The following is a 26,674-nucleotide window of genomic DNA, read 5'->3' as shown; positions in this document are numbered from 1 at the left end:
TGTACCATCGGTCAATAAGTTAGTGACAATCTGATTCTCAGCGTCATGCACCTCACAGGATGCTTGCAATCACCAGTCGCGCTTTGGAAAGCGCGACTCAGGACCCAAGAGGCCCTTGTCGCTGCACCAAGGGCATGCCAGGCACACGCAGACAGGATCACTGTGGTGCACGAAGCAGTTGTTAAACGGGTAGGGCGTGCTGACACTGTGGAACTCACACCCCTCATCATCATAATACTCGGACTCGATTTCAATGCCCCGCTCCCCAATCCTCTGGATGAGTTTCACCATATCCAGGCCCTGCAGGTGCCTGTAAGCAAAAGAAAACGCTGCGCAGGAGTCTAGAAAGTCTCCCACGCTGTCAAAGGTCATGTTGAGAGTGCCCCCGCACACAAATTTTGCAACGTGCCAGGGCCATTTGCCGGCTGGCACGTGGGCGCACAAGTCCCCTGTGCACTGCAGCACCAGCCGAAACGACTGCAGCAGCGCCCCACAGATCTCTATGTGGTTGTCAGGCGCCCCCCAGCTTTTCAGATTCAAAATCACGCAGATGCACTCCTCGTGGGCGCCCCTGAGGCCGGTCAGGAATCTTGGAATGTCCGACGGCTGGGCAATGCAGCCGCCATCCTCTTCGTCGACTATGTACACGGACTGCATGGCGGGCGCCAGCGGCAGCCAGACGTCCTGCCGAGCGTCCTCCATGCTCTGGAAGAACAGATGCAGCGCTGCGCCATGTGGCAGGCTCATAGAGGCCGGCACTACGTCGCGCATCATGATGCTCTGCAGGTGGGGGCAGCCGGCGAGGGGTAGGTGCGGCCGCGCGTCCGATCCCAGCCCCACAGCTTGCTCCAGGAAGATCGTCTGGAGATTCACCAGGTTCCCCAAAGACTCTGACAGCTGGTGGATCCCCCCTGCCACTGTCAGCTGCAGGTGCCTGAGCTGCACCAGGTGCGGCATGAAGCGCAGCCGATCCAATTCAATGCGGAGAAATGTCAGCTTCTTTGCGTTGCCCAGGAGCCAGGTCACCGCGCTGTGGAAGCTGACCTTGGAGCCGTTGGGGAAGCTTCCGGTGCTGACCACTTTGAGCGCCTTGAGATTGGTCCAGCGGTTGTCTCCCTGTAAAACTGCGGCTGCGGCGGCATTGACCTGGTCACCGTCCCCCAACTGCCCCAGCTCCAGCCTGACTGCCTTGTGCCCCCTCTTCACAATCCATGCCGCCCCTGCCGAGGCAGTCGCACTCAGAGTGAGGATTCTGCTTCACTTTCACCCTTTCCATCAGGCATGCACGCTCAAAGCAATGTCCTGAATATGATTACAGATTAGTGTACACTTCTGCACACCAAGTAGATGCTGTGCCTTATTCCGCTCCTGGAGGCGTGACTTCATTTTGCGGGGAAGAAGAGCGCCATGCAAAGATCAAATCACTCTGAATTGCACCTGCGGCCTGCTCCAGCATGGTCAGGTGGACCTCGTCCAGCTGGAGGTGCCAGGTAGTCTTGCATGTGCCAGACACCTGAGCCCACTCGGCCATGCTCATGTGCCGAGCAATTAGTTGCCAGACTTCTGATGGGAATGTTGCGGCCTTGCTGGGTTGATGTATGGTCCTGCACGGAAGTCAACATACTTTTCGGCTTATGATCAGCACCTCTTGCGTACGTTTGATCGTGGGTACACAAATGCATCAACTCAAAATATGTGCAACCATATAGCCAATGGTGAACAAAGAAAAGGCAGGACTGTGGGGAGCCTCTTCGACATGTCGGGGTGCACTCACATTGTAGAATGAAGCGTTCAACGAAAGAGTCTTTAGTACTTATCATAAGTGATTGTCCACCGCCTGCAGGTCGTAGATTCGTCAACAAGTAAAAACAAGGTTTTGTCACATCCAATGCCTGAGGGTTACAAGCAGGATCTCTTCCCACCTGTAATTACTTCCGGTCGTACAGACGGTCGTACAATACAAATTGATATAAGCAAGCTGCTTTCGGGCTTTCTTTTTAGCGTTGAAGACTGGCACCTGTTCAACCAAACAGATCCCTTCTCATTTCATCCTGAGTAGGCATGTGTTGACCTGCACAAACCGGTGTGTAACTGAACAAATTAACGAGGCGTAAGTACCTGAACTAGATCTGATTGGAAAGGAAGTCTCAGCAGCACAGTCTTGGCCACCATTAAGGTTGTCGTCAAATGCCCCCTGTCGGAGCAGATCAAGCCCTAATAGGCAATGGCAGGCATGCCCAAACTAGGCAACTGCTTTGTTCTTGCCGAGGACAGCTTCTCACCCTGTCGAAGCTGCAAAACAGTCGATCGTAATGAGTCCGTGACGCTCTCCAGGCCCCGAAGAACGCTCCCTTCGTGCGGTGCCCTGCTCTGCGACGGCTGCTGGATGTGTTTTTGCAAGATGTATTCCTTGAAATGTCGCTGCCGATGCCGCGTTCGGCCGTGCCCCAGGGTTGGTCATGATAGGGCTGCCAGCAGTGTTTGGAAATGCGTCCACAATCATCGATGTCATTCTGGCAGGTTAAAGAACTTTGAAGATTTTGTGAATACTTCATTCCGTCCACCAAGCGTAGAATATAGAGCACGAGCATTCCGCTGCTTCACCCCTTGATGGCAAACTCACGCTCTGTAGCGATATTCTTCCCCAAGACTTCTCTGGAAACAATTGTGTTTCTTTGCTATTATTGCTTGTGCTTCTTGTGGCCTAATTTTAACGTTCTACTATGTGAGAATAAACCAACACCTGACACATCCACCAGATTTGTCACACAGTACTAAGCATTACTTGAATTCTATTATTAAAGTATCATGGCAACTGCAGGTGCCCCACGAAAGAGCCTTCACAGGGTTTACAGCAGTGCCTAGAATCTTTCTCGCAGAGACATGCATATGATGATATCGATATCTGCATAACAATATTGTGTTCATGCATTTGCATGGCCCGACCACCGCGCGGCGCGCCGATCCCGGATCCACCGGTGCCGGACCGGCGGATACACAGTGTGCAATCTGCAAAAATGCAATTCTCTAAGTGACAGGGGCGGTAGCAAAATTTCAATGGATGCATTATAATAATTATATAGAATGGAAATTGCAAAGCTTCACCTAAGTGCTCAATACCGAAACCAGTATCTATGCGGCATGAAAGTCATGACCATTGTGAAGCACGGTGCTGCATCACACGAAGAAGTATCTGCCATCAGAGATATTCTTTGAAGAAGCACCCTAGTGACTGCAGGCACAACACTGCATCCACATGACCCCCGATTTTCACATCTTTAGATATGTGCTTATCATAAGGCTTTTTGTGCCAGAAGCAAGGTGCGTCCTGCAGGCAAATAGCATTTAAGGCCTGGTTATCAACGTGCCTGTATCCGAAAGAAAATGCTGGGCAAGACTTGGGAAAGTCGCCCGCGCACTAAAAAGAGGTCTCAAAAATTCCGCCGTTGACAAACTTGACAAGAATCCATGGCAAATTTCCAGCAGGCACTTCAGTGCGCAGTTCATACCTAAATGCAAGTCACATATCAGGAGTGGCGGACCCCTGGAAGAGCTCATAATTGAGTACCTATCCTATCCTTTTCAATCATTGTCATTAATAGCAGACGATCTTGTGGGGCAGCTCATCAAGTCCCAAGTAGGGACCTGGATAGATATTTTCTGCTCTCCTGTGTCAAATAGATAAACTGAAGGAGATGTTTGAGTCCGCATGACACGCTTCCCATGCAGGATCACCTCTTTTCAGGCGCCATGCTCTTTGATAAGTTATGAACCTCTCCCTCAATATGATCGTCTCACCGTCGAGTACTCCGTCGATTCTCTGCGGCTCCAATTTGTTTCACAAATTGCATGCAAGCAAGGCAATCCCCAGATGATCACAGGACAACTTCCATATGCATGCACGTGCCTGCTGCCTGGCTTGCCTTGTACATTCTTCTTCCCAGAATTCGTTGAAACAACAAGTTTTTCTCCATCTCTTTCACTATTTCACGACTCGTTACTCGGCGGCCGATTCGTCCATTTAAGTTGTCTATACACATCAAATTGCGACTTCGCCTTTAGGGGTCAGGAAAGACGCCCCGTCCTGAGCGTGTTCACTCTCGAGATTTCGAGACTTGTTTTCGTTGGCAATCGTTGCCAGTCAATGGCAAAGTGGGCTGAAGCCGATCTTTAGAATTGCGATCTGAAGCACAACACTGGGAGGGGTACAGCTAAGCATACTCCACTCATAAGTGTGCACCTTCCCATCCTAATATTATACTTAAGGGTCCCTTGAGATGTGCAAACCAATTTCCAGTGCAGATCATCCAGACATGCTCCCAACGTCTATAGCATGCCATTACAGCATCCCCTGAGTGTAGCCTTGGGCCATGTCAGAAAGTAGCATATATGCACCGGTCAGACATCACCACACCGAGTATAAAATTTCGCGCAGATTTCGCGACCCTGAGTGTATGCCAGCACCTGAACAAAGACTTGCGTCAACAATCAGTGACGGCTGTGCAGGCTTAAGGACATGCGTACGGGCAACGCTACACTGCCACAGGAGGTCTGGCAAAAGATTGCCAGCCATTTGGGGGTGCGAAATTGGGCCCAGGTGTCAGGCACCTGCAAGGCTACCTGGAACGTGGAGCTGCAAGACGTTCGAGTCTATGAGTGTGATCGTTTGGGCAATGCAGGTAAAGCACAACAATTATGAAACGTTCTCTGGTATGCAAATTCTCTGCTGCTGTCCATTGAGAGATACTGATGGCAGCGGGTTTCTTACAGTCTTGCTCGCATGTGTGCCTGTGCACAGGGGTTGCATGGCTGCTGAAGAGGGCGCAACATGCGCGCACACTGTTGATAGGGGAGCTGTTTGGCGAGGCGCTGCAGGACTTTGCTCTTGGGCTCCTGCAGTCGCCGCACTCTTTCACCAACCTTGCTGCGCTCTCTCTCAACCGCGAGGACAACTACCGGCACAAGCGCACCCACGAAGAGGCAGAGGCACTGCTCATGATGTGGACATGGCTTGCGGGCCAGGCTCGACAGCTCCAATACCTCAACCTGACGCTGATACAGCTCAAGGGCCTGCCTCGCTTGCCGCAGCTGAAGCACCTGCAGCTGCACCTGAAAAACGGCGACTGCCGCCGAGTGGCGAGGTGCATGACTGATGCCCTGCCCAGCCTGCAAACGCTGCACATCATCTGCCTCAATGACAGCCAGGACGACGGGCCTGAATTGCTGCTCGCTGCCATGACTCAGCTGCGGAGCTTGGCACTGCGCGGTGTCCTGCCAGCCTCGCTAGCCCTTCCCGAGAGCACGCAATTGCACGTGCGCGTGCATGACATTCACGCTGCAAGGCACCCAATCTGGATCAGCCTATTGCCCCACCTGCGCACCTTTCACATAGACATGCAGAAGGAGGACAGTTCCTTCGATGCCAAAGAGAACATTCCGCTGTTCCTGTTCGGGCCAAGCAGTCTTGAGACGCTCATAGTGTCAGTCAGGGGGTTTGAGACCGTCAAAGCTCCCATCCAGCTGCGTGGAAGCTTCCTGGAAGTCGAGCGGCTGGCCATTGACACACTAGATGACATCCATGTGGAGGTGCCAGCTGGGCATGGCTGGCGGCTGGTCAACTTCCACACCTGTAAAAGCCTCGGCATCCGGCTGCACGATATGGAGAATTTTGTGGATAATCGGCCTGAGTTCTCTTTCCAGTTCACAACGCTGCAAGGCATGGGCGTGATGCTTCTGACCAGATACATGGCTGAGAGGGGGGTAGACTGGGATTGGTATGACTCTAACATCAGTTATAATGCGGAATGCTATGTGCACAGTCCCTCAGATAATGCGCACGACCTGCTCTATTTACCTGCGAACTTTGAGCGGCACAACCTATTCTACCTGTGCCGATGCCAGGCGTGCTGGTTCTGCTGCAGCCCCTGGATGGCATTGAAAGCCACTGGAGTTGACAGCATCAAGGAGAGGTTGATCAGGTGGTCATGATATGAGCTGAAGGCAGTATGCATAGTGGTGATTTCTTTCATTTATTGGGTGCTGAGGTGCGCTAGGATCAATGCTAAGAATTCATGATTATGAACCAAAAACCTCGAGTTGTGGTGTCGACACCACATGAATCAATGGATCAATTTTGATACAAAGTGTTGTATTGAATGTCCTACGTACATGTTGTTTGCTTGACAAGCTCTGTATGATCAAAGCTCAGACTCACAGCTGGACGGGGGAGCCAATAGCTATCATAGAAGTTGACCGACATCGTGATGCGCTGCCGGTAATAATTGGTGCCGACTGTTACTTTGCTATGCGAGGAAATCCAGGCCAGCAAAATTTGTCTTCCTATCAGCAGGCTGTCCAAGGTTGTATAGTTGCCTTGTACTTTGGACAGCTATCATTGCGTTTGAGGGAAGTTTCTAGTAACAATGAAGACGCAGGGCGCGTGATCTTCAGTCGATTCACCGGCTTTGCATGGCATTAGAGGACTGGGCATCTCACGCATTACTTGCATTATTCAATATTGCTACAAGTCCAATGACCTTCAATCTCATCCACAAAAAATATGGTGACATGAAACTAGCCCGAGTATTCCTGCATGGCTATTTCTAAGTTGTTGCATACCAGATCCTCCAAGAAATTCGGACCCCCGGAGTCTCAGATCCAGGGCCCTTATCAAAGTACCTGACGTGCCACACTACTAGGCTACTTCGCCCGGCCAACTCTTTTGTCTGTGCTGTGTAATTGCCCACGTCATTGCAAGTCAGGCAGCTAAGCTGCTGCTGCTTCCTCCAGGATGGGCACGCTGGACAGCGTTTTGTCCACAGCGTTCTGAATGCGCGCGCGCAGCTCCGCCGAGGCGAACCTGCCGGTGACCTCCGCCCCGAAGGAGTACACGAGCACCTTGCGCGCAGTTGCTGCGTCCACTCCCCTCGCCCTGCATGTATACGGCAGCTGTCAGGAGCCGGGTCCTCACATCGCGTTCCGGTGCTTGATTTGCCATCCCATTCCGGGATTTGCCAATTCAAGAAACAATAAAGAATCCGCTGGTTGCCTTTGAGACACAGTTGCTTCAAGAGACAACACTCTTAGGAAGGACAGTTGAGACATGCTGCGAGGTGCTGCTGCTACTGGTTCATACAAGCTAGAAATCACAAGAGGAAATGACTATGGGCTTTTAGACCCATCTAATTCTGCCTGTGAAGTTGATTTCGGTGAGCCCCAGCTCACCTGCTTTCACCACATCACTGAGGCAACACATCAACTCATCAAAATGTTTATTAACAAAATCCTTCCCTTCATTCTCACTGCTGGCCCTCCTTCTGCCTTGACGTTCGCATTCCTTCTCCTCTAGAGAGTACAGGTCAATCCAAGGAATACATAAAAGAGCGCGCGCGTCGCACCGGAAGTAGAAGAGCTGGGACTCCTCCAGGTCGCTGACAGCGCAGCCGTGCGTGCACTTGACATCGTCCGCCACAATCTGCAGATTGGGCTTCACATTCACTGTCGCACGCGGCACCAGCAACAAGTTGCGGCTGAGCTGCCCGGCGTCGGTCTTCTGCGCTTTTTGCTCCACCTTCACCGCTCCGTCAAATACGCCGCGGCCGCGCCCGGCCGCCACAATGCACCTGCGCGCGAACTTACTCATATTAGCAATTGCATACGGTACCTCGTCCACAGGATGTGGATGAAGGGAAGGATGTCGACAAGCCGACAGGATGTCGACAGCCCCGACATGTCCTTGACCTCATCAGCTCGGCCCCAGGCAGGGTGTTCCTTGGCAGGGCCAACACCGCCAGGTTTCTGCCTCCGCAAGGCATCCAGAAGGCACAAGGGAACAAGCTGAGTGAAGGTGTCGACGGCTGCAGTTGTAAGCACCTGCAGCCTTGGCCTTCCCATGTTGAGCCTCACTAGAAAAGGGGGCGCGTACTTGTGGAGCTGGTTGGCGGTGCCGCGCGGGTGCTCCAGACGCAGTTTGGAGTGCAGGTCGTGCAGCTGCTCATCACCGCACAGCAAAAAGCTGCCCATCTCTGTCTGTGTCTCCTCGCCAGTCTGCGCATACAAAATGGGACTCTGTGTCAATTTAGTTGGCACAAGCCGCTGAATAAAAGTGGCAGCGTGGGCTTTTAAAAGGAGTTTGCGGTATGAACATGGCACTCTATTGCCAGATGAAACACTGGGCAGATCGACAGCGAAGACCTCAATTAGACCCATGTGCAGCTCAGGACTCTTGCATTGCGCATGGTCGAAGAGTCATGCATGCGCACAGATGAAGAGCAAGAACATGCACCTGTTCAATGAAGAGGTCTTGCCGAGTCAGCCGGCCGCCCAGGCGCGCCTCCGTGAGCTTGTAGCTGCTCTGCGCCGCCTGTCTCACCAGAGTTCCCTTCATGTGCAGCGCCCGCCGTCCCTCCAGCGCCACATACCTGAATCCAGGGCATTAATGTAAGTTGCTTTTGCATTCAAAATGGGAGCTCTGAGCGCGTCTGTACACCAACCAGCCTCGAGATTGCATCGCAACAGGTGCTCACGAGTCGGAAATAGTTGTGCCGTAGAATTTGTGGGTGCAAGCTGACTTCACCTACTTCGCTGTTTGGCCAATGCTATCTGATCCCCTACAGTTCACCAGTGTTTGCCTTCTGATAACCAAACATCAAGAAAATGGACTGAAAGGAGACAAGAAGCAAGCACAGCCCAAGCAGCTGACCCATGTTTGATCTGCGCGCGATCTGCAAGGTTGATTTCTGCAACGGCATTGGTGAAGTGCGGCTCGGCGCCCTTTGCAGGCCCCACAAACTCCTCGACGACTTCGGCGGATGAATCAGCGCCTAGCGTGCACAGCAGCCGCGGCGCCACCACATTGCTCGCGCCTGAACAGGCAACCCCACATCAAAGTCAGTACCAGGCTTCTCAGAAAATTCTGTTCAGCTTGGCTTGCAATCCCACTGTTGCAACGTCACTCCCGCTGTGATCGCTCTCAGGAGTACTGTTCCAATACCCAGGACAACACTCCTGAAGCATGAGTATGATCAAAATGTGACTGCCCCTATTCCTGAAGCATGGCGTTCTACTTCGCATTCCTGCTCCTCACTCCCCAACAGCCAACTATTCTAAACCTTGCCCATCGTGAATTCGGCAGATCTTCCCGAGTCGGACCTGAGGTGATGTAGAGGACGTGGATGGGCCCCTCCACAGAGACGCCCTCTGGCACATCAATGCATAGCACATCCTCAGCCGTGGCGCCGTTTATCAGCGCAAAGGGGCTCCCCCTGAGCCGCGCCTGCTTCCCCTGCACGCGCACAGTTACAAGTTTTGGGCATGCAAGCACTGTGAGTCTCCCATGGACAGCACTGCAGCACCTGATCCAAAATCCTGCGCCAGAGTATTGAATGTTGTTGATGCTATGTAATGTCTCCGATGAATATTGTGCTCACCAGGTGCTGTGCTGCCGGGAGTGTTGGGGCATCCCCGCAGGCTGCCAACAAACACCTGCACAGCAGATATACAAAATCAGCATCTGCTGCGGACAAAGAGGCAATATTTCGGGCAAAAAAGCTTGACAAATACAAGAAAATACTAGCAAAGATCTGCATCATTTTACATTGCACCCTCATTATTGTTGATTCAAGGTGGATAGTGGGCAATGTACAGGCGTCATCACCCCTCCTTCCCATTCTCATCACAGATAATACACAGTTGGTTCCATGGCGCACCTGCTGAGGTAAGCGGTCTGTGTCGCTGAGCTGGCGCGCCACCACCCCGTCAATGACCACCACCCTTGCCACAGCCTCCTTAAGGGGAGACGCCTCCACCAGCGCTGCAATCGCCTCGCCTGGCAGCACAGTCGCAGAGGCCGCCACCTGCACACGATCACTTACTTCCTCACTTCTACTGTGATAGTTCCTGCAACGTGAGTGCCATCAAAGGCGCCATGCAATAGATCATGTTCAGGAGCAGTCAAGCGTCCGCTATCTCAAATAAGTAGATCCGGAGATGTGCGTCCGATGGCAATGCTGTGCAGGTTGGAGGGAAGACATTAGACAAGCAGACGCCGACTTACTTCACAGAACACAGAATAGCTCGATCTCAAAGGTCAGCAAGTGATCCATGTCGGAATGAACATGTTGAGGCACCTGTGGTTCCAGCTGCAGGATGGGGGCTATGTCTGTGAAGCGGTACTCCTCATTGCGCGTGGTGGGCATGCGTTGCGAGCGCAGCGCCACAGTGCAGTCCATCCTCATCTCTTCCATCCTGCACGGTACATTGGAGCTGGTTACATATATGTGAGTGGCACTTTCGCACCGAGCAAATGCATGCATGTCTTCATCACTTGCATGCTTACTTTAAAGGGGTATGCTGAGTCTTACTCTCATGTGTACCAGAATATCATATACAAAGCCAGGTATGAGCACTGCACACCGCACAGCAAGTCATGCATGCGTGCATGCTATGTAGGCATTTGGGTCTGCAATGAATGGTTGGAGAATACACTCACGGGCCAGGCAGGGTCTGTGCATTGGCGCTATCCTTCCTGAACGCTGCCAACGTGCGAGCAATCCAGCCATCCTCTGCCACCACCCCCAGGCTTTCCTGGGGTGCCCCATCCTGGCTTTCTGCGCTGAGGATTGTCTGCAAGATCGGTATTTTGCCATTGCTGTTCCGTGCTCTGCACGATCTGCGGCCCTTTGTGACGTAACTCTGCCCCCTGGACAACCCCTGGGGTGGCCTGGGCAGACTCTGCCTGCCAGAGCATGACGCTGGCCCTGGCACGAAGCGCTGGCCTGCATCGAGCGTAAATAAAAACTTAGGAAATGATTATTAGACCTTGGCATCCTGGCACTTCAAGATTGTTGTTGTGCGCTAACGATCTGAAAGCACAATCCTTGCTATTTGGGCACAGAGTGCTGGGACACGGCTATTCAATTTGATCATAGGACTGTCTTCACATGCGAGTATTAGTATCACCTTGTGTCGCTATTAATGAGCTGCAGTGTGCAGGCAAGGCCTGCGCGCACATGGCCTCCATGTGCTGCAAAAACAGGAATTGAGAGGAGAACACAATGCGCGCAGCAACTCTCGATTACTCGAAGAAATAATTACACTATCAATTAGATATCAGGAAATTGGAATGGTCTTCGACCTCTGCAGTGATCATTAACGCTGATGGGAAGATAGAGCGATAGACTGCTGCACACGTCCTGGGGCGTTCCTGCTCCATTTGGAGGACATGGGTGATCACTTTCCTTCATGGCATTCCTTGTCAACCTCCACTTGACAATCAGAATCTTTTAAAAGGACAGATGTACGGATCTTAGGCAGCATCGGGGCTTGAACTTGTTGCTTGTTGCACAAGTCTAAAGTCAATGCACCACCGTTCTTCCTGTTATTTGCTCTCACGATCGTGACATTTTGAGTGGAGACTTCGATTCTTTGAAAGAATATACTCTGCTCTGTTTGGAGAGGCCTTGTCTCAAAGCTGGGATAAGGACGCCTCAGGGATGTTTCACGAGACCATTCGTTCCCTCGTTCAAGCGGGAGTCCTTCTCGCGGCTGGTGCATTTGCAAACAATCTTGGATCCCTTGAGAAAATCGATGCACAGGTGCGCTTTTTGCATGGAAAATTTCAAGGGCTGATAATTGTACAAATCATGAGCTGCAGCTTGGTGGTCGTACAAGCTGCACCTGACTTGTTTTGTGTCTTGCAGCTGGGGCTCAAATTTGCGGCGTACGTCACATTGCCAGCTTTGGCGCTCCAACTCCTGTCAGTCCCGGGTGTGGCCGGTATTCAGGCGCTGACGATTGTGTCAGTATCAGCGGCCTTCAGCGCATTCCTGGCCCTTCTTGGATGGTGCGCCCAGTCACAGCAGTTGAAAAGCACTCCTGTGATGTTCTTTGATCTCCATGCAGCAGGCAGTACCATTCATGAGATATGAGGAAGACTGCGTCCAGCAAGGTTCAGTGACGAATGTGAACATGCATGCTCCTGCAGGCTCGTTCATGGCAAAAGAAGAGGCCCAGAGAGAGCGCTACTCACAGGTACTTTGCCCTACTGTATGCACTGCTGCCGATCACACCTTACAATGCTTGTTGTCACTATGTCTATGGCAGGCCGGCCCCAATGGTGTGTCACTTTTCCTTTGTGCAGGCTCAGCAGTCGGAGTGGCGCTGGGCACATTTGGGCTGCCATTTGTAGAGGCTGCGTTTGGCACAGCCGGCGTCCGCATTGCCCTGCTCTGGGACCTTGCTAATGTCGTGGCAGGTGCGCAATTATCCCTGCAATCTGTACATGGTGTGAGGCCTGCCCAGTTTGCATATCAAAGAGCTGATGCTGACTCTCACAATCCCTGTTGGTCTCTGGTGACGGGTGAAAGCCGTGAAAATTGGCACTGCTCACAGCACTGAAGGTGGGTGCTTTGTCCCCTTTGCGAGCTTGATTTTGGACGTGTGCGATGTGTGGATCTGTAGTTGAACTCGTCCTTTGACAGCTTGAACTAGCATTCAACCTGCTGCCATGCACATTGAACTGAACATTCTAATACAGTGCAAAACAAACCTGCTGAGCATGTCCATGCACATGTGCAATCTGCTGAGCATGTGCCAACATGTGCGCGCATGCAGTTTGCGGGCTGGCATACCTGGTGTTTGCGTCGGGAGGATCGCCACCGCCGGCGCTGTACGAGCATGCGGACGGGGGAACCTACAGGGGGCAGTGGCGGGGAAATAAGAAGCAGGGTTTGGGGGTCTATGTGTACCCCGGGGGTGGGCGCTACGAGGGCATGTGGCGCGACAACGTGAAGCATGGCTATGGGGTGTACGCCTTCCCAAAGGTGACAACTTGAACACAGAGGGCTTCGTTATGTTAAATTCAGGGTCTTAAAGTAGGCACAGGGAGTCAACATGGGGGCCAAACGGGAGAAATATAAGTATTGTTAGATGTTCATGCCTTGATGCCTCCAGCTTATGAGCAGTCTGGTAGATGCATGGTCCATCCGCAGTGGGTGCTTCATGACTGTATGGACCATGCTCCCACTCAAATTGCTCATAAGCTGGAGGGCAAAGGTTGCATGGGTGTTGGTAAATACGCCGTATCGAGGTCCACGCTCTGAGTCTATGAGCAGCCAGACCGGTGCCTGGACCATCCACAGTAGGTGGCTGGTAACTGTGTGGACCATGCATTCGTCTGTCTTCTCATGAGTTCGAGCACAATGGCCGATCGGGCATTCATGCATGCTCAGCTTTCTTTGCACAATACCCAATTATCGTTTTGTCATTCTGCACAGAGATTGCAATCTGTAGATGCAGTGGTATGGGTGGGAAGATACAGTACTCCAAGTCTGAGGATGTATTATGCATAAGGTCGTTGCCAAGAACGAGTTTGCTATCCACAGGGTGGGTTGTATGAGGGCGAGTGGGTGGCTGGGGAGCGGGAGGGCATGGGTGCACGCCTCATGCGCAATGGAAGCATTAAGGTGCAAATTGCTCTGTCCGCCATGCCCCCGAACGCCAATCATCTGTTTCAGCACCCTTCCTACTGTGCAGTGTGCTGGCAAGTTACGAGTGATACTTGTTGCCTTCTGAGCGCAGGCGGGTCGGTGGGGCACGGCAAAGCTGGAGAAGCAAATGGATCCATTGGACTGCGCCTATGCAGTCAATGCAGCGCAGAGGGCGGCACAGGCGGCACGAAGGTACGAGAAACACTCTCACAGGCAGAGTTGTGCCTGATTCTGGAGCACCCCCTGTTCCCAAATGCTGTTTTGAATGTGCTGACAGGTGTTGCACGGTGTTTTGAGCCAACTCAAAGACAATTGAGAGAAATGTCCCTATTGTGCAGGGTGAAGGTGGGCGGCGGCAAAGTGGAGGATGTGTTGATGAATTTGGCGATGCAGCCGTTTGTATGGGCTAGCGCCGCCGCTCTGTGGCTCAGCTACTCTGGCTCTCCCCTGCCCGCCCTGGTGCGCTTCACCTATTTTCACTATTTACAAACCTGGGATCTTGCTGTGCATCTTGACTCCGCCCTTCATGCATGCATGCATGACCTCGTTTGCTCCAACTCTCTACCAGGCGAGTTGTCAGCAATTCTGCCAGATGATATGACCTGAAATGTCAAGAGGGATGGTGGTGGTACAGGTGGATGCTGTGAGTGGGACATTGGCCAGCGCACACCTGCCGCTAGTGCTGCTCTGCTCTGGGGCCCTACTCGCTGCACCGCACCCCAAAGTCCTGCAGGTTGGTGCATGACTGCTTTCTGGGCTTCAAATTCTCTATGCCCCATCTTGTCCTACATGCGTACGATTCAGCCCATGCACAGCCACAGTGCTTTTCGTCCAGAAACTCAGGGCTTTTGTCTTTGTTCTCCGCCATGTCACCTGCAGATATCAGCTGCAGATACTAGGAATGTGACAATGGCTGCAGGGTGCTGCGTTTCTCACAAAACTCATGCATGTCCTGCAGGTGAAAGACACTGCTGCTGTCCTCCTTACGCGGTATGTGTCGCCGCTGCTGCTTGCCGCTGCGGCCGCTCTTGTTTCCCCCTCCCACTCTTTGTTGGCCGCGGTCGCTGCCATCTGCGCCCTTTCACCCGCTCCATATGCGGTAAGCCTTTCATCTTGAGCTAGAGGAAGCAAGTTGCCTGTCCTGCTCCAAGTGCAGGCTGCCTTCAACTCCCTTGTTTGATGCACTAAACAAGTCGTCTGGTCCAGAATACTTCCTGGAACCAGGCTAGCCGCTGCAAGACATGCAAGGAGCCGCAAAGCTACCTGTTGCGTTCCTGATGACTGCGGTGAAACTTGAAATCTGATGTGTCTTCTGCCGTGCAACCTGCAGTTGGTGGACTACGCGCGTGAGGCGCGCCTGAATGACAGCTTTGCAGCTGCGTTGGCACCGCTGTCATCGATGACATCAGCGATACTCATGGCTCTTTTGGCCCTACTCGTCTCCTCACAGGTGCCCCTTTCCATTCCTTAGATTCTATTTGATGCCTTGACACTGTTCTTGGCTCCACAGGGGTTCTGAATACAGATATCTTCAAGGTCCTCATGTCCACATTTGCAGTGTGCTTTCTGTCAAGAACATTGTGGTTAGGCACTCAGTCCAGTATTGGATGTTGCATGTTTCCTTTACCTCCTTGCAGGTCCCCCCACCGCTGACCACCGCTGAGGCCGCCCTGCCACCGCTGGTTCCCCCGGTGCCCTTTGCCGCTGCCGCTGCGGCCCTGGCTGCTGCGGTGTCTGTCGCGGCGTTCCTGTATGTGCGGCTTGCTGGACGGACCAGGTGCCTGGCTTGTCCCCTGCTGCACCCATTGCAGGCTCTTCTTGTATAATTTGTTCTGATCCCCGCATTGTCCTTGTTTACATGGAGTTTATGACAGGGCCGTATTGCAGTTTTCCAGCAGCATGTGCGTTAGTGATTGTTGTTACGCAAATCTGGCCGGCAAACATATGGAGCGGAGCCACATGTACCCTCTTTATCCAGCAGCTGGCACCTGCAGATTGAAGCCACACGACCTTGTCTGCCAGCTTACGTTCGTTCTGAAGTTGAATTACAAGAAACGTGCACTGTTTGCAGGCGTGGCAGTGGAAACAATCCACCAAGGGGCGCCGTGCGGATGACCCTGCAGGCAACGCCCTCGCAGCCCATGCCACCTGTCACCATCCTGGAACCCCCTTCGCAGGTGACTCGCTGCTTTAACCTGCCTCTAGACTTGTGCGATGTGGAGCCTATTCTGCTCAAAGCCCAATTGGTTAAACTCCCAATGTTTTGACGGAGTTCGGACACAGCAGAAGCTTTTGAAAAACTGCCCTTACACCCATGATCATCAGGTCGCTCCCAGCAGGTCATCAGAATGGTATTGAGTTAATCGTTTGATGTGTCAAAGAGAGCTGCAACCTGTAGCCTGCACGATACTGCGCAACCAGCCTAAGAAATGCAGAATTGCTGTCTAGGAATTCTGTCTGCATCCAATAAATGAGCTGAATGGCCAACTCACTGGCGTTGCAGGAGGTCACACCAGCGCAGGAAGCAGCATCAGATGCTGATGTAAGCGAGGGGGAACCTGCTGAGAGCTTTGTTGGGCAGCTGGGGGTGGATGATTCAGCGGCTGATGTCAGCGCAGAGCCTGATGAGGCAGCACAGCAGGAGAGGCCGGGCGCCCAGAGAGCGGAGGCAGCTTCCAGCGCAGAGGAAGCTACTAGTTCAAATGAGAACTCAGGCGGTGCAGATCAGAGCAGAGGCCGCGGCCGCCGGCCGGGCCGGGGAATGTTCAGGGATGTAGACGAAGATAATCCAGGAGGTCTTGCTGCATCTGCGGTCGTCAGGAGAGGGTGCTTGCATCAGAAACTGCCTGTGAGGCGGCTGTTTGTGCCTAGAGTTTTGCAGCTGAGATGCACTACAGCCGGCGTGCGAGCGAGGGCTTTTCAGCAGCACACTGGTGTTCGATGGGGTCGGTTTGCAGTGCAGATTTGAAGAAGAACGGGCATTGTTTACTTCATCTACATATACGAACACTGAGTAAAGAAAAGGCCGATGAGGTACTGGAATTTTAGAAAATGTATTTTCTAAAATCATATGATATATTTTAATATTATTGATCTCCACGTTTATACAACACTGCCTTTCTTGTGGCGGCCCTGCACCTGGCTAGCTTGGTGGCTCCCGCGTTACTGGCAGTATACTGCCTTCTTGGCCACTTTCCATATTAGAATCCTGCGAAAGGCCTTTCTCATGTGTGAAGTGATCATCACCTCGTCCGAATATTGCAGGCTTCGTTCGTTGCACGTGAGCGGAGCACACTATCACGTGCCTTTTCTTCATAAAGCAGACTTTCGGGCCTACAGATCAAATCTAGAGGCTCGCAGATCTGCTAGAAGTTTTCTTTATGTCTTAAGTAGCCTTGGAATCCGTGGTAATGCACATAGGCTTCCACGATAGTCAGGCTCCAATCCACATCTGCTTTCTGCATGCTTTACAGTTCTTGCGAACACTAACATTAAGAAAGACATTCAGTGGAAATAAAACAGACTTTCTGGGTATCTCGCATGCGACAGGATAGACTGGCATTACGCGAAATTCAAAGAAGGCTGCCAGCGATCTTCTCACCCTCAAGAGGGTAATTCAGGGGACTCCTCGAAGAATCGTGTCGACAATTCAAGGTAATAATCTGTCAAATATCTGCTGAAATCTTAATTCTGGAAGTTTATTTACTGACAGTCTCCTCTCTCGGACCTGCCTAGCTAGAGATCGGCACTGACCTTAAAGTTACCCGCGATTGTGTCGCAGGAGCTGGGTCTAAGGTATAGACAAGCGATCGGCATCCCAGCGGCCCTCCAGATCGAGGCAGGGGCAGTGACTGCTCCCAAAACAGCACACTGCATTCTGCACTTGACAGGGGCATGGGGATTGTGCGTGTGTGTGCCACACCCATTCTTGGCTACCATGCTCTGCAGAGCTTAAGGGCCTGCAGACACTTCAGGCACGCATCTCGCTTGATTGATAAAGTTACTCTAAAAGTGACCAGCAGCTGCTGCAGTGATGCTCACAAGAGAGCTGCACTGTGCTGCAATTGCATGCCTCACTGGGCCTTGAAGATGAGGCTTTCATATTGCCCTCAAGTGGGAAATTGTCACCTCAGAAACATTTGGTTGCTGATATAAATGATCAATTGAACAATGCAGGACATGTGCATACCACAATAGACAAAAAGTCAACCCAAACAACCAGAGAGGAGATGAGTATGGGCCGCTGTGGCCTGTACCAGTCTCAAGCGATGACTCCCTAGATTCAGCCGACACAGGTACGTTCACCCTGCACACTTGCTGAGTGATTGCCCCTGTCGCTATTTTCTGTGCAGACAAGGTGATAAGAAGTGTGTCATGTGGGCCTTTCAGACCCGGCAGACTTTTACGATGACTCCCTTACAAGCCCAATCAAGGGGACACTGTGCGCGGGGAACTATAACCTGATAAGGAAGAGCGCGGATGAGATCAGCAGAACAAGCTCCCGCTTTCCATATCCAGACAGGCATGCTCCCTTACCCAAGGAGCTGCACTCGTGTTGAGGCATCCAGAGGTGCACCTTATCATTTCTGGCAGGCCTGTGTCCATAAGTTGCATGCAATCACAGATTTGTTGTGGGCGTCTGGTTGAGGCATTCCAGGGGTGCAACTTTTTACTTTTGGCAGGCCTACGTACTTGAAGTTGCATGCAATTGCAGGTTTGATGTGGGGGGCTGTGAAGCGAGCAGCTCGCTCATCCTGGAGGCGCTGATTCCCCAGGTGCTGCCTGAGAGGTTGGAGCGGATACAACAGGTGTGCTGCACCCCTTCTTCACCCATACACGGTGTAACCATTACATGTCGATCCTGTTCTTACATCAACAGATGCCATTGTCCGGTACTTTTCACCCTCTTAGAAGGCCTCAAGATTCCAGAATTTGGCCGCAGGTTGCCTCTGACAGATGCCACTCCATCCTCCCAGTTGTAGAAGGTGCAGTTTTTGTTTTCTACTTCTTGTGCACACACAGAGTTGAAGGTTACATGGTGCCAGATCACCCCCAGCTTTCTGAGCTTTCCATTGCTCTGTGCAGGTCTGATTGACAGGGGCAATGTGGGAGCGCTCTGTCGGACCGCAGACGGTGGGGCACTCCATCACAATGTTATGGAAAAATCCCCGTTCTGCATGTACCAATCCAACTGATAATTGGCCATGCTTGCAAGGATGCCATTGCTTTGTGCTCCTCTATTCGTGCGCCTAACTGCAATGGCGCTGCTGCTGTGCAGCCTTGGGATTTGGAGCTGTACAGTGCATAGACAGCAGGTGCGCCAGAGCAGCCTGCATACTCTCACAACCTGCACATCATGCAAGATCAGCAAGCCCGGGCTCTCCCCCATCTAAACTTTCTGGTCCTTGCCAGTGTTCAGAAATGGATCCTGGCAAGCAAACAAACTGGATGAAGCCTGAACAGCATCTGGCAACCACCGGAAATTTCATTAGGCCAGATGATTCAGATGACGAGAGTGACATTGCGCGGGCGGTTCTTGTGCTTGCAGCGTGGAGAGGGTGAAGTCTGCGCGGGGGAATCGCACCAGCAAGGGCGCGGAGAAATGGCTGGACGTGCAGCGCACCTGGGGCACTCGCAGGTGTGTTGGAAAGCAACGAACCCCTGAATTTCTAGAGTATATCTGTGCAGTCCTGACAATCTGTAGTATGATCATCACTTGGTGATGCCATGTGGTGCTCTGAGGCTCCCTCCGAGGAACAGTGCAGTTGCTCAGCTCCTCACAGCTAGCTCTGATAAGGAGGAGCAGGGAGACACTCTTTTTGTTGGTCACGTAGCAGTACATGTACTTGCTGGTGTGTCAACTGGAAGTCAGCGCTGCAGACATGCGGAATGTCATCATCCCAAGGATCACTTGGAGTTACGGTTGTCGTCTTTAGGACCCCAAAAAAATATCGATACAAGGAGAATATGAAAACACCCAACAGGTATATTAATCTTGAACCTAAGAAATCGACAATGCAGGTGTGTGGAGTACCTGCGTGACTGTGGCTACAGGATATTAGTCACACAGCCGACGGCTGACTCAGTACCGATCGGGGCGATTGACTGGACGCTGCCCACAGCCTTCATCCTGGGCAACGAGGTCAACGGTGCGTATCTATGCTCCGCCCATCACTTGTCAGGTTGGTATATGCATAGGCAGATCACCGGGTGCTGGCATGGCGGTGGTATTGCGTCAAATCATGCTGGCAGGGGCCAGTACCTGCAGCTGTCTGGCTGTGGCCAGTCTTCTGCACTGACCAGGCCTTTTGTCATAGCGTTCAAGTGCAAGCAAATCAGGATGACAATGGCGCAGGACCCAGTAAGACATCAAAAGCTCAAAGTAACTTGTTCAGAAGAAGAATGCTCATGGGCGTTGGTTGGCCTGTACGCATGTTTTTGCAGGTTGAAATGTTGAAATAACCGCCGTCTTTAAAAAAAACGGGCGCTCACAAATACCGTTACCGCCATGCCTGCAAAGAAGGACTCTCCTTGACTTGCATTTCAATCGCAAACGCTGCAGGGGCATCAGCGGAGGCGATAGAGCTGGCGGACCAGGCAGTTACAGTCCCCATGGCGCACAGCTTCACAGAGTCTTTCAATGTTTCTGTGGCGGCCGCACTCATTCTCAGCGAGGCGCGGCGACAGCGGCTGGAAAAGCTCGGCAGATGCGGCGACCTGAGCCCCGAAGAAACCCAGACTCTGACGGCGATCATGCTGCTGAAGCACAGAGGAGGGAACGCCCTGTCATGGCACCCCCACTGGAAGCAGCACGCTCAGAGGATTGACCAGCAGGCCCTGTCGTATGCCATGTGAGGGCAGTGGAGTGAAAATTTCAGGATAGGTTTGAGATCTGACCCAATATACGCGCTAATGTCAGCAGCCGTACGGAGCAGCAGGCTCTGTTGTGAGCCATCTAAGGCTTGGCTGCAATGCAAGGTGAGAGTGTGAGGATGCGGAAGTGAAAAAAAGTGGTGCAGTGTGATATTGGGATAAGATTAGATGCTGAGCACTCTGTGCACAACTGCAGTGCATATAGGACGTTTGTGAAAGATCTAGACAAACTATGGCTTGAAACCTTCCAGTGTGCGCAAGCCGTGCTGCCAGCATGACCTGGAGCTTGTTGAAGCATCCCTGCAGATGAATTGATCAAAGGAAGTGTCTCAGAGCTGCGTACTTGCTCGGGTAGGGCCCTATAGGGCCACAATCACATGCTTGCCTGCTTTTAACATGGCATTGGCACAAAAAATGTTTATCTCACATAGGCAATACTCGTATAGTATGTCAGTATCTGATCCGCGGATTTCAAGACTATCTCGTGATCAGCTTCTGGTGCTCCTCCCTTCTGCACTGACGGCAGCTCAGGCGATTGTTCACGTTCCAACTCCCAACACGATCGTTTGTTGCAGCTTTCCAATCATGCACTTGACCTGTCAGCTCACTGACATGCTGCCACCACACGATGTCATGACTGTAAGCACCATGTTGATCTGGTCGCTTGTCACCGTTGCGCGTGGGATGCCACTGCGCCGCAACCTCCGGCGCCTTCACAGCCAGGGAGTTGCACGGGCACACCACACGCCCATAGCAGAAGGGGCAGCCAGCTCCCTCCCGCTTTGCATTGCCAGTGCGGTCACCAATTCGAGCACTCCATTCATGGGCATGGGTGCATCCAGGAGGAGCGTTCTTGCGGTCATGGCACACCCACACCGCCTTCTTTGTACTGCCGCTGGTGAGCTTGTTTAGATCCAGGTGCTCATTCTTGGTGGGGTGAAGCTGCGCAACCAGCTCCGGGTGCTCATCCTTCAGCAAGGCCCGCCTTGAACGGGTTTTGGCACGATTTACCTGCGCGCACTCTGGACAGCCAGTGCCAGCAGCCCTATTGCTGACAGTGGCTAACCATGAGCCATGCTTGGGGCACACCCAGGACACCTTCCTACTGGACCGCACGCTGATCTGCTCAGGGTCCACACTTTGATTAATTGCATAATCCCAATGCGCCATCAAGTCAGGCTTTGTGGTTGCCAAAGAGCTGCAGGTGCAGACGTGTTGCCCACAGCAGAAGGGACAGCCGGTCGGGTTGCCTGCCTTTGCGCGGTGTGATATTCTTGCCTCCCACTCATGTGCCCTGCCGCATGACGAGCAGGGCGTTGGGCACAGCCACACAGCCCTGAAGTTAGATCCAGCTCTGAATTCTTCAGGCCTCTCCTCGCCGTTCTTCGTGGGGTGCCACTGGCGGGCAAGCTCCGGGTGAGTGACTGCAAGAGAAGGCTTCTTGGACAGTGGAATCCTTTGTGATGCTGCTGATGCTGCATCAAGACGTGAAAGCACATTCAGCCCGATGTGGCTTGCCTTGCTCCAGTTAGGGGTACAAAGATCCAAAGAAGGGAGCATGCATCAAATTTATCTTTTTCTCTTGTTGCTGGCACACCACACCTGTACATCTGGTCGTCATCCTGCTTCTGCATCTGCCTGATCTGAGCGATGAGCACTTATGCGTTCCCTGGCCTGCAAACGCATGCAAACGTCACAAGGATCTTACATCATTACTTTTATCAATTTCCAGTACATATGTTCAATAAAACTCGCACCGAGCCGTCGCGGGAATATGGCAGCGGGATGTTCTGTCAATGCCCTGAAATTCAAAGCTGAAATCTCCTTATTGAGCAGCATTCTTGACCTCAGCACATACAAGTGTTCAACAAGTACGGAAGAACTGTCGGGGTTCCCTTAACAACGTTCTCCCTTGCCCGAGCAGAAGTGGTTCTTGAGATGATGGAGCACGTGGGGCTCATGTGCTGCATGTGACCAGGGCTGAAATATTGTACTCCTGTTCTGGGTATGATTGGGACTCCTGTTCTGCGTTCCTTTCTTCTTCTTCTACTAAATTCAGATCTACGGGTGCGGGTTAACCTTTTTGCGATTGCCCTCTGATTCCGGGTGATGTAAGCACCTGGTGCTGTAATAGTGCCACTGCCTCTACAACGTGACACTCAGGCATGTGCGTGCATGGGTCACTATGAGACTGTCGCACAGGGGGGATCAGATGCATTCAATGCAATCAAAGACATATGTAGCAGGTTTAATTCTAGACTAAAATTGCTTGCCAGACTGGCAGTGACAATGCTAAACAATATCTATGGCAAACCTATCACCCTGTGAGTCTCCATCTGGTTGCTTATGCCTGAGGCCAGGTGTGTCATTGTGGTAGTCAGTGCCATGGCAGAAGTGGTCACCAAAGCGGATGACTGTGCGCGTGGATGACTGCCGCTTCAAGCCCGGAACACATTGTGTGTAATGTTGTTCAACAAGCGATAATTCAAGTGAGGCAATCACCACATGCCCCCATTTTTCTTGCATGCTCTGGCAACCCCATTTCTTGTCTTGCTATTCTATTCCGATTGTGTGCCAGATCCAAAAATGCTTGCACCGGCGTGTCGGCTTCATATTTTCAGTGCTCTCTTCTTCTGAACTTCTCCCTGATCGGGTCATTGTTCTGAAGTTTCAGTGAAAGATTTTGAACTATCAGGATTTTCAGCGGGTGTTTTCAGTGGGCAGACAGACAATCCATTCAAGAATTCTTGCTGGTCTTGCTACACACCAAAGGTCGGACTCGCCACATGGTTGCCAGGTGTTCAGTTGCTAAAGATGTGTACAACCTGCAAATCTCAGAGCTGAAACTGATTGTGTTGTGCAGAGTGTGAGGCATGGGTCGTCCAGGTGGACTTGATCATTGACAAGAGAGTGGACCGCCGTCACCAAGAAGCAATCCTCGTATTCGATGTCGGTTTGCTGAGCGCTCTCTGCGAAGCAAAGCAGGTAAGATTGCAGGGCATTGCTTGCACATCAGACGCCCAGAGACCCAGGAGAAATGCCTATCAGGAGGCCTGCTCAAAGTCTTAGCACCGCCCGTGCAGCTAATGGATGGGGCTTTGCCTGGCCACGTGTGGGTCCGATGCAAAATCTTTAAAGAACAAGTGAAGATTCCTCTCTACATTGAATATGCAACACTTGGTTGCTGCTGCTGTAAGGGCAATTGTCACGCTAGGTGGCTTCTGACAAAGAGTTTCAGGCGCCATTGCCCGTACTTGAAATTTACACTCTGCATGCCGAAGAGGAATACCCTTCCTTGACATCCAGACGATGAAGGGTCTCTGAACATTCTCTTGTAGGTGCATTGCGGCCAGGCATTTTTAGATCATGAGTCAGTGTTGAAAGATCAATGACTCACACTGAGACAGACATGCGTATGCATGTGCAGGGGATGGAGCGCACAGAGCCCTTGGACTGTGGAAGTTCCCGTGGATTCCAGGGCCGCTCGACATGTTCCTTTCAGTCAGCATTTACTTCCTGTTCTACCCTGCTCTGCTGCGCTGCGCAGCCAGCAGGCTTTCAAGGTGTGTGGAGCCTTTAAGCTTGAGAGGCCTGAGAGGCGGGAGCGAGGGGGTCTGTTACCGCGTCTGTTTCCAAGGGCATTCCACCGGGAGATGATTAGACCAATCCCCCTGCCTAGTAATAGGAATTGAGGCTGATGGTGGTGGCTGAGTGCAACTTGGGGCTGTGAGCGAGAGAGTATTACCATTTTGGAGCCTGGAAACAACTCAGGCCTTCCAATCGCGTTGTGATCTGTGATGTGCCTTTATCAAAGTGTGATGGGTTTCAAAATTTGGTGTGTATATTGGAGTTCTTGAGGTGTGTTTTTGGATGCCATGATCTTGTGCATTGCATAGGCTTTGGCAACAGCTTTGGTTGATGATAGTCAGGCATCTACGGCGGTTGCATTACAATCTTGAGCATGTACTCTGATGTTAGATGTCATCTATCGGCACATGTCAGCACTTTCTAGATGGCCTATCAAAATCAATATATCAATATTAAGTAGACCATTCGCCACAAATCCATCTAGCAATGGCAACATCTTCTCTCATAATGACATTCAGGCATTTGTAGTCACGACAAATTGCAAGCAGAGGCGCACACAGAGGGGAACGGGCTGCTGCTTAGTTCAAACTCTCCTGACTATTTGATGTCTGCAAACGCAAGTAATGTATCGCTGAGGAAGTCAAGGCGTACCTAAAAATGCAAGAAACAAGCAGGGAGACATTCCATCCTCTAGAGTCTCCAAATAACAGTGATGGTGGCCAAATGTTGGAGTCTGGGCAATACTCGTTTAGTATGTTAGTATCCTCATCCGCGGATTTCAAGAACATCTCGTGATCAGCTTCTGGTGCTCCTCCCTTCTGCACTGACGGCAGCTCAGGCGATTGTTCTTGTTCCAACACTCAACACGTTCGTGTGTTGTAGCTTTCCACTCATGCACTTGACCCGTCAGCTCACTGACATGCTGCCACCACACGATTTCATTACTGTGAGCGCCAACCTGGTCAGGTCTCTTGTCGCCATTGCGCGTGGGATGCCACTGCGCGGCAACCTCCGGCGCCTTCACAGCAAGGGAGTTGCACGGGCACACCGCACGCCCATAGCAAAAGGGGCAGCCAGCTCCCTCACGCTTTGTCGTGCCAGTGCGGTCAATGATTCGAGCACTCCACTCGTGGGCATGCGTGCATCCAGGAGGGGCATACTTGCGTTCATGTCACACCCACACCGCCTTCTTTCTACTGCCGCTGGTGAGCTTGTCTAGATCCAGGTGCTCATTCTTGGTGGGGTGCAGCTGCGCAACCAGCTCCAGGTGCTCATCCTTCAGCAGGCCCCGCCTTGAACGGTTTTTGGCACGATTTACCTGCCCGCACTCTGGACAGCCAGTACCAGCAGCCCTTCTGCTGACTTTGGCTAACCAGGGGCCATGCTGGGGGCACATCCAGGACACCTTCTTATGGGAGCTGACGCCAATCTGCTCAGGGTCCAGGCTTTCATTGGCTGCATAATCCCAATGCGCCATCAAGTCAGGCTTTGTGGTGGCCAATGAGCTGCAGGTGCAAATGCGTTGCCCACAGCAGAAGGGACAGCCGGTCGGGTTGCCTGCCTTTGCGCGGTGTGATATTCTTGCCTCCCACTCATGTGCTTTGCCGCATGACGAGCAGGGCGTTGGGCACAGCCACCAGACCTTGGCACTGCTTCCTGCAGTGAAGTCTTCAGGCCACTTCTCGCCGTTCTTGGTGGGGTGCCACTGGCAGGCAAGCTCCGGGTGAGTGACTGTCAGGGAAGGCTTCTTGGGCAGTGGAATCCTCTGTGATGCTGCTGATGCTGCATCAAGACGTGAAAGCACATTCAGCACTATGTGGCTTGCCTTGCTCCAGTTAGGGGTAAAGAGATCCAAAAAAGGGAGCATGCATCAAATCTATCTTTTTGTCTTTTGCTGGCACACCTGTACAGCTGGTTGTCATCCTGCTTCTGCATCTGCCTGATCTGAGCGAGAAGCACTTATTCGTTCCCTGGCCTGCAAACGCATGCAACCGTCACAGGAACCATTCACGATATTTTTTACGATTTTCCAGTACATATCTTTTGTAGAAATCGCACCGAGCCGTCGCGGGAATATGGCAGCGGGATGGGCTGTCATTGCCCTGAAGTTCAAAGCTGAAAACTCCTTATCGAGCAGCATTCTTGACCTCAGCACATACAAGTATTCATCAAGTACGGAAGCACTATCGGGGTTCCCTAATCGCCGTTCTCCATTGCCCGAGCAAAAGTGGTTCTTGAGATGATGGAGCACGTGGAGCTCATGTGCTGCATGTGACCAGGACTGAGATATTGTACTGAATCAGATCTACAGGTGCGGTGCAACCTTTTTGCGATTGCCCTCGGAATTCGGGTGATGTAAGCACCTGGTGCTTTAATAGTGCCACTGCCACTACCTATCATTAGCCCAATATGAAACTCAGGCATGTGCGTGCATGGGTCACCGTGAGACTGTCGCACATGTGGGGATCAAATGCATTCTAAGCAGTTAAAGACATATGTAGCCGGTTTGATTCTAGACTAAGAAACTGCTTGCCAGACTGGCAGTGACAATGCTACTCAATATCCATGGCAATTTTCGGGCTTTACCACAATTGCAATTGCTTTCAAATAACAAGGCATGCGCAAGCACATGCATGCGCATGCATATGCTGTGTGTTGATGCAATCGCACGATCTGGCCCAGTCTTATGCAACACACTTGCGCCTGCGCAAAGGCTACACATGAAG

The 26,674-nt window shown here is 52.0% G+C and overlaps 5 protein-coding genes across 5 annotated transcripts; 2 read left to right on the top strand and 3 right to left on the bottom strand.

Annotated features, from left to right (window-relative positions):
• Positions 1 to 69: 69 nt before the first annotated feature.
• Positions 70 to 1,999, bottom strand: COCSUDRAFT_68042 (hypothetical protein; the record flags this gene model as incomplete). Its single annotated transcript, XM_005643316.1, has 4 exons — positions 1,923 to 1,999; positions 1,775 to 1,837; positions 1,438 to 1,604; positions 70 to 1,220 (listed from the first exon to the last, which is right to left on the bottom strand). Coding segments are annotated over exons 2-4 (1,320 nt in total). The 5' UTR covers positions 1,777 to 1,837; positions 1,923 to 1,999.
• Positions 2,000 to 2,926: 927 nt separating this feature from the next.
• On the top strand, positions 2,927 to 5,954 carry COCSUDRAFT_59759 (hypothetical protein; the record flags this gene model as incomplete). The annotated part of the gene is made up of 4 exons (XM_005643315.1): positions 2,927 to 3,000; positions 4,507 to 4,679; positions 4,799 to 5,760; positions 5,922 to 5,954. 4 exons carry the CDS (start codon positions 2,927 to 2,929, stop codon positions 5,952 to 5,954), a joined length of 1,242 nt encoding a protein of 413 aa, XP_005643372.1.
• Positions 5,955 to 6,765: 811 nt separating this feature from the next.
• COCSUDRAFT_68041 (stabilizer of iron transporter SufD) lies at positions 6,766 to 11,110 on the bottom strand (the record flags this gene model as incomplete). Its single annotated transcript, XM_005643314.1, has 10 exons — positions 10,960 to 11,110; positions 10,490 to 10,775; positions 10,128 to 10,245; positions 9,708 to 9,854; positions 9,151 to 9,283; positions 8,702 to 8,864; positions 8,285 to 8,420; positions 7,925 to 8,046; positions 7,398 to 7,622; positions 6,766 to 6,931 (listed from the first exon to the last, which is right to left on the bottom strand). Exons 1-10 carry the CDS (start codon positions 11,018 to 11,020, stop codon positions 6,766 to 6,768), a joined length of 1,557 nt encoding a protein of 518 aa, XP_005643371.1. The 5' UTR covers positions 11,021 to 11,110.
• A 382-nt stretch (positions 11,111 to 11,492) lies between these two features.
• COCSUDRAFT_59757 (hypothetical protein) lies at positions 11,493 to 20,342 on the top strand (the record flags this gene model as incomplete). Its single annotated transcript, XM_005643313.1, has 20 exons — positions 11,493 to 11,594; positions 11,700 to 11,842; positions 11,984 to 12,030; positions 12,140 to 12,253; positions 12,613 to 12,821; positions 13,383 to 13,463; positions 13,579 to 13,679; positions 13,826 to 13,946; positions 14,122 to 14,220; positions 14,446 to 14,586; positions 14,818 to 14,937; positions 15,125 to 15,264; positions 15,559 to 15,664; positions 15,991 to 16,313; positions 18,202 to 18,295; positions 18,430 to 18,472; positions 18,766 to 18,802; positions 19,036 to 19,125; positions 19,509 to 19,636; positions 20,050 to 20,342. 20 exons carry the CDS (start codon positions 11,493 to 11,495, stop codon positions 20,340 to 20,342), a joined length of 2,532 nt encoding a protein of 843 aa, XP_005643370.1.
• A 333-nt stretch (positions 20,343 to 20,675) lies between these two features.
• COCSUDRAFT_59756 (hypothetical protein) lies at positions 20,676 to 26,046 on the bottom strand (the record flags this gene model as incomplete). Its single annotated transcript, XM_005643312.1, has 6 exons — positions 20,676 to 20,719; positions 21,032 to 21,329; positions 24,907 to 24,966; positions 25,126 to 25,224; positions 25,591 to 25,730; positions 26,007 to 26,046. The coding sequence occupies 6 exons, from the start codon at positions 26,044 to 26,046 to the stop codon at positions 20,676 to 20,678; spliced, it is 681 nt and encodes a 226-aa protein (XP_005643369.1).
• Between the last annotated feature and the right edge of the window lie 628 nt (positions 26,047 to 26,674).

This window comes from Coccomyxa subellipsoidea (assembly GCF_000258705.1).
Source record: "Coccomyxa subellipsoidea C-169, whole genome shotgun sequence".
Lineage (NCBI taxonomy): Eukaryota > Viridiplantae > Chlorophyta > Trebouxiophyceae > Coccomyxaceae > Coccomyxa > Coccomyxa subellipsoidea.
Note: the sequence above shows the minus strand (reverse complement) of the source record. Positions and strands in the feature narration are given on the sequence as shown.